This window comes from Onychomys torridus, chromosome 11 (genome assembly GCF_903995425.1).
Source record: "Onychomys torridus chromosome 11, mOncTor1.1, whole genome shotgun sequence".
In the NCBI taxonomy this organism is placed as follows: domain Eukaryota; kingdom Metazoa; phylum Chordata; class Mammalia; order Rodentia; family Cricetidae; genus Onychomys; species Onychomys torridus.
This window is the reverse complement of record NC_050453.1, coordinates 6,841,666-6,852,999: the sequence shown is the minus strand read 5'-3', so window position 1 is coordinate 6,852,999 and position 11,334 is coordinate 6,841,666. Positions and strand designations below refer to the sequence as shown.

Genomic DNA, 11,334 nt, shown 5'->3' with positions numbered 1-11,334 from the left:
CAGAAAATAAAAAATAAATACATGCATGATTTCAAAAGATAACAATGTGCCAGTCTACTTGACTGGGGCAAGGACACCAGGATCCCAATATCTGGAAGGAGTTAGTTGGCTTTTATTTCCCCCTGTGGGGGCTAGACACTTGCATCCAGGTGAGGGAGGTGGGTATACATGTCCTATCAGGTAGCTAGGGAAGGGAGCTTGACTAAGGGAGCTGAATCTTGTGGGTCATGGAAACCCCAGGTCAAGTTTTGTTTTGTTTTTTGTTTTTGTTTGTTTGTTTGGTTGTTTGTTTGGTTTTTCAAGACAGGGTTTCTCTGTGTAACAGCTCTGGCTATACTGGAACTCTATTTGTAGACCAGACTGGCCTGGAACCCACAGAGATCCATCTGTCTCTGCTTCCCGAGTTTTGGGATTAAAGGTGTGTGCCACCATACAGGGCCCCAAAGTTTTTAGAAAGATACTGAAATATAAAGGTATGGCAGCCAAGGAAATGAAATTCACCAATGAAGAAAAGCATGAGGAATACCAGACTAAATCTAGTGTTTCGTGGAGTATATTTAAATGCTGTTCAAAGAACACAATTTTGTGTTTGTATTATTGGATCATATTGTACTTGGAAATGTCTTAAAACTTTACAGATTTTCTAGTAAGGTTGCTCCTGGTCAACAGATACCTGCCTGGAAACTGTGACTCCTCTCTGCAAGGACAGATCTGAAAATCAAAATTGCAAATGGATAAAACATTCATGAGGAATCACAGGATAGTCATTAATGCACAGGTTAAGAAAGCCATTCAATATTTACCATGCACTACTGTTCTAAGTAAATTGTCAATAATATTAACAATGACAATATGTTTTACTTCTCACATTCATGGAAGTATATTTATGAATATCTCCTTTTGACACCGAAGAGAAAGTATAGCCAAAATAAAGCCTCTCACTTCATGGAGCTCGCACTGTAGACAAATAAATGTAATAGATACCCTCAAGTGGCAAGGACTGGGGGTGGGGAGCAGAATCAGGTTAAAGATAAATAGGAAGCACGAGTCAGTGTGGTGGGAAAGGATGGAAGGCGCTGAGCGGCTGTCTCACTGATCTCAGTCCACGTTGTGTTGCTAGTAACAGGCCAAGGTAGGGATAGAGAGAAGAGCTGCACTGGGCTGTTGGTCTTGTAGCTTCCAGGATAAGGGGCTCCATCCAGTGATGTGCTTTCTGTGACAAGCATCCTAAAGCTGTGTGGGGTACCATAGATTGAGAGACAGGAATCCTGTAGTTTCGTTTGTCCCTGCTTTTTTCCCTCTCCCTGTTATTAAAGCCCATCATCATTCAGTCATCATTGGGCTGGACCCTCATGACCTTATCTAGTTCTGACCCCACCCAAATACCTTCTCTAAACACCAGCCAGATAAGTTTTCACCTCTCAATCCCTCACATGGGGACATTGAGTTTGAAGATGAGTTTTTGGAGGGATGACTTGTGTTCAACGTCATCACCTGTTTGTCTTTGTTATGTGTCCTTTGCACTGTACAATGTCACCTGCAGGAGCTGCTGTCCAACAGGGACCACAAGAGAAGTAACACAAATGGAGGCAACTTAAAGACAAATACAGAGTAACTTATTAATAAGTATAAAGAGTTGCTACTCAAGCTAAATCAAAGAGACTCCAGTATGCAGATGACACATTGAAGTCATACTTGGGCTTCTGTGTGAGCTCAGGGTAGCTTGAGTAACTTAGAGAAACCCTGTCTCAAAATGTGCAAAGAAGCTGAGGATGTGACTCGGTTTTAGAGTGCTTATCTGGAATGTGCAAGGCTCTGAGCTTAATACTTGACTACTAAAAAATAAAAACTTATGACTTGGTAAAGACATATGTATTAAGAAAGGAAAACAGGAGCACAGAGTAGGTCTAAATTATATTCTTAAAATCTGATTATCAGAAAAACTCAAAGTAATTACGAAAATTATAAAAATGAAATTCATGTACTTCCATGAGATATGTAATTTCCTGAGAAGATCATTTCCTTTTAGAAAGTTGTTAGACAGTCTCTACTAAGACTGAAAAGGACAGTTCAATAAAGGTATAGAATAATTTCATATTTGAATATCTAAAATTTCTGAATAAAATATTAGCTAATTGAATCAAGCATAATTTCAAAACAATAATATAATGGGACAAATTGGATCTGATTCCAAAAATGTAAGGGAAGTTCAACACCTTGCCATCTGTCAACATGTCTCTTACATCAACCAGTGAAGAAGAGAGCCTGTATTCTCTTTTTAACCCCAAAGCACTTATGGGCTGGAGAAATGGCTCAGCAGTTAAGATTACTTACTATTCTTGCAGAGGGCTCCAGTTCCCAACACCCACATCAGGCATCCCATAACTGCTTAGGGTCCAACATCACCTGGTCTGGTCTTTTGGGGCACCTGAACCAGTGTGCTGTACACACAATACAAAAACAATCAATAGTTTTAAATGGTATTATAAAATTTGGAAGCCACTTCTTAGCAAAATAAATAAAGTAAAATCAGACTAAAAGGAAGGATTTTAAATAATTCAGCCAACATACAGATTGCCACAGTAAAGCACTTAGCACAACTGAGAAATAAAAAAATAAAATGCAGAAATCACCAAATTGTGTATTTGTGCAGCAGCAACAAACTTTCTTTTATTGAGCCTTCAGGGGCCTCTAACCTTGAACCTTTGACCACTAAGCTCTAATAAAATGTAGGGAGAAATGTCCCACCTGATATGATGGAATTCGTAAGATGTTATTTTGTTTTCTGTTGTTAAATTCATTCAAACAGAACCATCCTTTGATTGCATTTTTCAAAGCATTCTACATGTTTCTTATCCTGAGACTAGAATGTGTTATTGCTTTATTTGTTAAACTATCCACCATCTTCAGAAATTCCATTGTGAATTTCAGAAAACACGAATAATGGTCATCTGTCCCAGGCTTTGGAAAACAGTCTCTTTGACCCACAAGGTAAAGCAAGGAGCCCTGAGTTCAACTTAATTGAGTTATAAATGTGCAAACTCTCAAGTCCTTATGCTACCTTGTGATGCATGTAGATGTGTGAATTTCCTCCCTCTGTGTGTTTGCTCTGTGTCCTTCAGCACACCCATGATGGAAATGAATCACCATGGTATGTATTAGTCTGACAGTCCTAGAAAGCATCACAGCTAAAAATCAGGCCCAGGAAGCAGCTCCCACTTGGTTCCTCGCATTCACCTCATTGACCCCAGTCCTTCATTACTGTCTAGTACACAGAGCTAAGTTCAATGTAGGCCTTCAGAAAATGACTTCATTGTGAATGAGGCAGACAAAACTCTAGACTTTGTGAACTTCAGTTGCTCTGTTCCTGTGTTGTCACACTGATGCTATTGGTCTTTTATTTCAGGTCACTTGGGAAGCCCCACTTATCCAGAATGGAGCCATACTGAGCTATGAGATCCGCATGCCCGACCCTCTCATCACAATAACCAATGTGACCTCCACGGTGTCCAGTCATCTAATCAAACATCTCATGCCTTTCACTAACTACTCAGTCACCATTGTTGCTTGCTCTGGAGGTAATGGGTACCTAGGAGGATGCACTGAGAGTCTACCTACCTCTGCTACTACCCATCCAGCCCTGCCTCAGGAACTGGCCCCATTGTCCGCTATTCCACTAAGTGAATCTTACGTTGGGATTTCTTGGCAGCCACCATCCAAACCAAATGGACCAGATTTGAGGTAGAGAAAGTGATTTTGCTCTGGGGTTTATTTTAGCTATATCATTTCAAGAAGGAAGGAAGCAGGATTTTATTAATATCTCAACATAGAATTAATTCCATATTGGATACCATACCTACTCCTACAAATTCATAATAATCATACAATATCCCTCTGTTCTTAACAATTGTATAATAGAAAATTGTATATCTTGATTTAAATGGAACCAATGGTGCTCATCAAGAAAGAGTGAGTATCATGTTGAGACAGACTAAAATCCTTAATGTATTTATCTCATAGCTAAAATTTCCCTTCATTATCCTGTTCTTTTTAAAAAATGCTTGTGTTCTGTTTGTCAGCTCTTGTGCATGTCCTATGTAACATGGTGGGGCAACTGTGTCTCTGAATTATAAAATTAACCCTGTGGCTGTTTCTGTATCACCACTATATACAGACATGTGAAGAATGTTCTCAGAGATAAGATGGAAGCAAAGAACTGTGACTCTTAAAATAGCTGTAGAGCAGCCAGAACTGAATACTTGGCAGAGAAAACAGTGGATAATATCATCATTGTTTATAAAATTTTGATGGAGTCTTACAAAATCATTAACTTGATAAGATTTTTATAGTCCTATTTTGTGTGAAACTTGCAACAGATATTGAGCAAATCTGACACAGAAATCTAAAATGTCACCATTCCCACTGGTGATCAAAAAATGTGAGTGTAAATGATAATTTGCAATTAACAGACTATATGGTAGTTAAGCCATGAAAAAAAAGTGTTCATCTGGAAAGATTTGATAATTGCACTAAGGTATTATTTATGCTTTCATGCATGTCACACAAGTGATGCTAACCTGCCTGCACCTCAGTAATAATGTTAGTTGAGACAGTCATGATATTCCTGCTTGTCTTTTCTTTTAGATATGAGCTTCTGAGACGCAAAATCCAGCAACCACTTGCTTCAAATCCCCCAGAAGATTTAAATCTGTGGCACAATATTTATTCAGGAACTCGGTGGTTTTACAAAGATAAGGGTCTTAGCAGGTGAGATTACAAAAACTATAAAAACAAATGCTGGCATTTAGTCTGGGGCATGTTGAATAGTTCAAAGTACCCCAGCGTCTTCGTCGTGTGAACCTGTTATCAGTCACGCAGTAGAATATGTTCAGTTATTATCTGTGGCATTAATCATCCAAGTGCAGCCGAGGCGTGTGCAGTGTTTGCTGTCTCAACGGCGTGCTTGAAATAAGCCTTTCAAGTCAGACTTGGAGATGTGTGAGCCCCAACCTACTGCCTTTGTCACAGTTCTATCTAGACACGAAACTTAGTAAAGGAATTTGGAAGTGTTGAATGCACGGAGAACTGTGGAGGTCAGTGGGCGCCTCCTGTACATAGCTGGGTCTGGGGGGCAATGATAACTGAATTAGTGAGACTGGAAAGAGTGGAATCTAGAGTTTAAAACCTGAGCCAGCAGGCGATACCCACCAAAACACATACCACCAAAACACATACCACCAAAACACATACCACCAAAACACATACCACCAAAACACATACCACCAAAACACATACCACCAAAACACATACCACCAAAACACATACCACCAAAACACATACCACCAAAACACATACCACCAAACACATACCACCAAAACACATACCACCAAAACACATGACCACCAAAACACATACCACCAAAACACATACCACCAAAACCCATACCCACCAAAACACATACCACCAAAACACATACCACCAAAACACATACCACCAAAACACATACCACCAAAACACATACCACCAAAACACATACCACCAAAACACATACCACCAAAACACATACCACCAAAACACATACCACCAAAACACACCACACGATAGAGTTAGATCAAAACTTTTTTTTTCTGCTAAGGAAGCAGTTTTGTGAGCAGAGGCAAACCTTTCACCATCTCTGGGCCTCCACCTGCATCGTCCGTCATTATGTGCTCCCTAAGTACAGCGGGGAAAATTCCCATCTCTGATCTCATTCCTCATCAGGCCCCTTCCTACCACCAGAATCAATCATACTTCAAGTCTTGGCTAGAAGGTTCTTCCTCCAGGAAGCTGCCTGTCCCCTCTCTTGCTGGTCTGAATATAAGTTGAAATCAACATTCTCATGGCAGCTATTTCTAGAAGGACTGTGCAGATAAACAAAATTGTGTTCTGGAATCTAAGTAGACACGTGAGGCTAAACGTCCAGTATATCTTTTTTTCCACAGTGGATCTTGAATTGGTGGTTTCTGTTCTTATTCAAATAACTGAGGGGCTGGAGACTAAGCTCAGTTGTGCTTATCTGACTTGTGGGAAGCCACAGGTTCAGTCTCAAGCAGGGAGAGTAATGGGGTGTAGAAGCGGGTAGCGATAAGAAGGTCAGAAGTTCAAGGTCATCTTCAGTTATCTAATAAGTAATTCCTTACACCCTCATAAAGAGCTTGGGGTTGAAAGTCAGGACCTGTTTTCTGCTTCTTTTGTGTTTGTTTGTTTTGCTTTGCTTTGCTTTTCCAAGACAGATTTTCTGTGTAGCCCAGGCTGTCCTGGATCTCCCTCTGTATACCAGGCTAGCCTTGAACTCAGAGACCCGCCTGCCTCTGCCTCCAGAGTGCTGGGATTAAAGGCTTATGCCATCACCACCTGTGTTTCCTGTTTCTTAACATTCAAAATATATGGCCCAGTCATCTTAATGTGAGACCATTCCTTTCTTTATTGGTCTACCCCCTGTAAATAAAAAAAAAATGTTCAGGTTACTTTTGCTCAAAGTAGGCCATCTTGCCAGCCTGAGAGGAAGCTGTAAATTAGCCCTCAGAAGGGCTCAGGGTTTTACTGATAAAGGGGATAAGTGCATACATTGCTTGCTCAGGTACCACCTTCATCTACCCTGACAGCAGCCAGGGCTCCCCTTCCCGCTGGTGACCCACAGCTCCCAGCAGACCACAAAAGAACCAATGCTGTCCCCTATATTGGGATACCATAATGAAACTGTCCCCTGGATCTACCTAGGTTCCCTTGGAATCTGGGGCAACTGCCTCTGGGACCACATCCCATCCCCCACCCCACCCTACCTCTGGCTCCATAAAAACCGTGGATGTGAAAGTCCTTGATGTGAACCTGTGAAGTATTAGCGATAACCCACCACGGGCTGGCATATGCTTAGATCATCTTTACACTGCTTACAGTGCTTAGTAAGGTGTAAAGGAGAATAGATGTTATACTGCGTCGTTTAGGGAGCAAGGAAAAACAACGGTTCAGTACCACATGCTGTTATTTTTCTAAATATTTCCCATTCATGGTTGGTTGAATCTGAGGATATGGAACCCCAGGGCACAGAAGGCTGACTTTATTTATCCTGTTGATTTATTCATTTGGCTGTCATGTTGTTGTTGTTAATTGAATCCATCTCCTTTAGAAGGCACACATAATTATCTATTCTCCCCAAGTTTCCCTGTTCCCTTTCTATTTATGTAAATAAATGGAACACTGAAATGTTTTTTCACACTTTGTAAAAGATTTTTTTTTTTTTATTTCATATGTATGGGTGTTTTGCTTGCATGTATGTCTGTGTACCACATGCATACAGTGCCCATGGAGACCAGAAGAGGGCACTAGATCTCCTGGAAATATAGTAGCAGCCATTGTGAGCTGCCACAAGGTTGCTGGGAATCAAACCAAGGTCGTCTGGAAGAGCAACTGGTGCTTTGAACCCCTAAGCCACCTAACTAGTCACCCCACCCCATGCTATCTTGTTGTATTTTTATCATTATAGACACATTTAGAGCAGTGTTTAAGTGATAATTCTCCTGATACAAAATATATAGCAAAGAATGACGGGGCCTCCCTTTATAAATATAGTTATAAAATTAAAAGGAAGTTGGAGTCATTGCTTTGTTCAAGTGGTCTGTTTACTAAAGTGTATATGTTAATGCAGAGAAAAAAACAGTTTAAGCAGCAATGGCATATTTTTCTATACGATTTCTATATCCTGAAATCCAGGACCCTCTTATAGTAATTTTGTCTTCTATACCTTATTATAGAACACAGGTTATCAAGCCAATTATCCAGATAATTTAGTTCAAACAAAAATACCTTTTGTTTTTGCAATCATCTTGGGATGCGTCATTTGTTAGCACATTTCCTTGTCCCCACAAGGATGTGAGGAACTGAGCTCCAGCATGTCACATGAGGTCTCTCAGATCTATTGTGTGAGACTATTCAAGCAAACTTTTGGTTGTGGCAGAGATGAGAAAGACTTGGTTCAGGAAGCAGATAACTAGACTGCATCTTTAAGAGCATCATTTATAGCAGTGACAATATTGAAACATGAATTCTGTTGGGATGTCAATAAAGTTGACACAGATTTGATTTTGATGAAAATAACCCAAGTCATTCTCACCTATGTTGAAGAGTTTTATCAGTTAACCAGAGACGGCAGAGCTCTTCAAGCTATCAGCCTGTACACATTTTGAGCCAAAATAGCAAAATATCTTTCACTGGACAAATGCTTCCAGCAGACTGAATACCACTTGACATCAAGAGCTAGACCCAATCACACCTCCTCATTGATGAGGTTAAACTTTATGGTCTCACTGGTTTGCATCCAAAGAGAAAGGGGAGAAAAGAGTCAATTTTAGATGAGCCAAGTCTAAATGTTCTCATTTCAAAACATTCCTATGAGGCTAGAGGGTAACTCATGGAGTAAAGTCCTTTCAATACAAGCATGAGGACCTGACTTAGATCCCCCGGAATCCATGCATAAAAACCAGGTGCTTCAGTCTGTGCCTGTAGCCCCAGCACTAGAGAGAGAGAGAGACAAGAGAATCTATAGGGTTTGTTGGCCAGGTAATCTAAATGAACAAGCTCCAAATTCAATAAGCAACCCTGTCTCAAAAATTAAGGTGGAGAGAAAATGAAAAAGAGAAATGATCAACACCCATCTCTGGCCTCCTCAACCCCTAGCCCCCAGGGTTCACGTGCAGTCGCACAGACAACAGAAAACATGCCCTTAAGAGCTTGCACATGCTCTGGCTCCAAGAGAACAAATAGCAAGATCCTTATTCTTTGTGTCCAGCAGGTGACTGCTAGCGTTTAGGAAATAAGGTTTGAATAAATGAACAAATCAATGGCTGAAGTGGTGCTGATCACTACAGCAAATACTATTTGTTTTTGGTGTATTTTTCCCAAAGAAGACTTTGAGATTCAGTAGGGATCATTTTTCCCTTGGACATGAATATGTTTGGGTCACTAACATACCAAACTGAATGTGCCCTGAAATCTGTGAGGGTTACTGATTTAGGAACTGTGAAGCACCTGTTCATGGCCTACAAGTAACTGATAGATAAGCGGATGGGGCTTGCATCAGCCAGACAGAATCTAATAGGCACTGTTTTGTTTTGTTTTCAACTAAACAGAATTTAGTTTATTTTTTCATTTGAGTTAGAACACCTGGGCTTTGAACTGAGAATTATTACATAGTAACATTTTTCACCTGTGCTTTTTGCACAAAGGAAAATATCATCATTGTGTTGTCACTAACAGTCTACATTTGCTTCTGGAGTAGATCTTGCTATGAGTATATAGTGTCCATCGACTGGCCTGTTCTCCTTTTGTAAGCTTTATTTTGTTTTTAAGTGGAATGCCCCTTTTGGCATCAACAATTCACTGAAAAGACAGTGCATAGGAAAGCTGCTTCCATACAACTAACTCATCCTACTGTCTGTGTAGGGGTGAAACATGAGCCACACAGTCGTGTAGACACCTTACAAGAGTACACCATTACCAAGTCAAGTCTTCTTTTGCTGGAAACAGAGCTGGATCATGTGTAGCACTCTCACAGAGGGCCTGAGATAGATTCTCAGTACCCATGTTAGATCCCTCACATCCTCCTGTAACTCTAGATCCATGAGTTCAACACCTCCGGAACAGCACCTGCACTCACATGTACACACACCCACACATACATGTGCACACACACCCATATAAACACACATACATACATACATACATACACATATATACATAGTAAAAAAAATAAGTCTCAGACTCACAAGGTTGAAAGTACAGACATAAAATACAGGGATTTAATTTTTTTTTTTTTTTTTTGGTGTTTTGAGACACTGTTTCTCTATGTAGCTTTGTGCCTTTCCTAGCCTCGAACTCACAGAGATCTGCCTGCCTCTGCCTTCCAAGTGCTGGGATTAAAGGTGTGTGCCACCACTGCCTGGTGGGATTTAATTTTTTAATTATGTTTTGCTTTGAAAACTGCACATTTTAGTTTTTCATTTAGTAGAAAAGAGATTTTTATTAAAAGTTAGAGAACATGATGCTTAAAAGATGGCTCTGCAGTTAAGAGCACTGACTGCTCTTGTAGAGGACCTAAGTTTGGTTTATAGCAGCCAAATCAGGGAGCCCAGAAATGCCTGTAACTCCAGATCCTGGGGATCCAATACCCTCTTCTGGCCTCTGAGGACACCTGAAAACACTCATACATTAAAAATCTTCACAATTCTCTTTGAAAGTTAGAGAAACAACCAAAGGCAAACATGAATGCATGCTGAGCTCTCAGTTAAGGGAAGCAATGGATATTAGAAAGACCGAGTCCTCAGAAGTGACCAAGAGGTCCGGTTAACACGGATAGCAGTTCTGCAAACCTGGGTGAATCCATTTAACTTCTCAGTCCTGGTGTTCCGTTTGCTTTTTAATCTCTAAAACAGAGAAAACATTTAACTAGTGGAAGTAGATGAACTATCAAGGCAGTTCAACTTGAGAAGTTTTAGTGCCATGTTAAAAGCCCACTTTCCAGTAGCATGTATCCATGGGATCCATGCCTCCTGTCCTTCTGTGTTCCATCTAGTGTGTGTGTGTGTGTGTGTGTGTGTGTGTGTGTGTGTGTGTGTGTTCCATCTATTTTATGTGTGTGTGTTCCATCAATTGTGTGTGCATGTGTGTTCCATCTATTTTATATATGTGTGTACATTCCATCTGTAATATATGGAATATTTATGTATATGGAATACATATTGCCTGATCTACCTAAGTTACATATTACATAAAATTACAAAATTCCTGCAAGTATCATTGGAGGGAGGCCCTCCAAATTGTACACAAAGAAAAATATTAGTGCTATTAGCTTGGCACAGCAAAGGGCTAAAACCATGGTGTCATTTGGAGCCACAGAGGTTGTCAGTTGTATCATATCATCAACATGATGAAGAAAAGCTCAAATACTGTAGCAGAAAAAACTAGGCTTCTGGTCTCCAGCTAAAGGAATAAAGCAATTTTATGACTTGAAATACAATTATAAGTATTTTACCCAGGGACAGAGCTAATGAAGCCAAGGTCGCTGGTTCAATTCCCACGTGAGCCATTAGCTTCCCTTCCTTCTATTGTCTCAGACCCAACACCCTCTTAACCCTGACTCACCACCCTTCGCATTCATCCTGGGGTCACAGAGAAAACTGGGCAGGCAATGTGGATGCAGAATTAAATCGGCCCCTCGCCTCAGCTAGAAAGGTATCAAAGGTCAAGTCCCAGTCATATGACATCATCCCAACAGGGGCGAAGCAGATTATCCCTGGATTG

General features: G+C 40.4%; 1 protein-coding gene across 2 annotated transcripts in view; it reads left to right on the top strand.

Moving 5' to 3' along the window:
* Ush2a (usherin) overlaps positions 1-11,334 on the top strand; it is a 701,257-nt gene that overhangs the window by 480,905 nt on the left and 209,018 nt on the right. For both annotated transcript variants that reach the window (XR_004946207.1, XM_036202543.1), the window contains exons 41-42: positions 3,407-3,741; positions 4,645-4,767. Coding sequence is in view for 1 of the 2 variants with exons in the window: in XM_036202543.1 (XP_036058436.1) it covers positions 3,407-3,741; positions 4,645-4,767 (458 nt within the window). In the remaining variant the exon portion in view is untranslated. The remainder of the gene's footprint in view (positions 1-3,406; positions 3,742-4,644; positions 4,768-11,334) is intronic.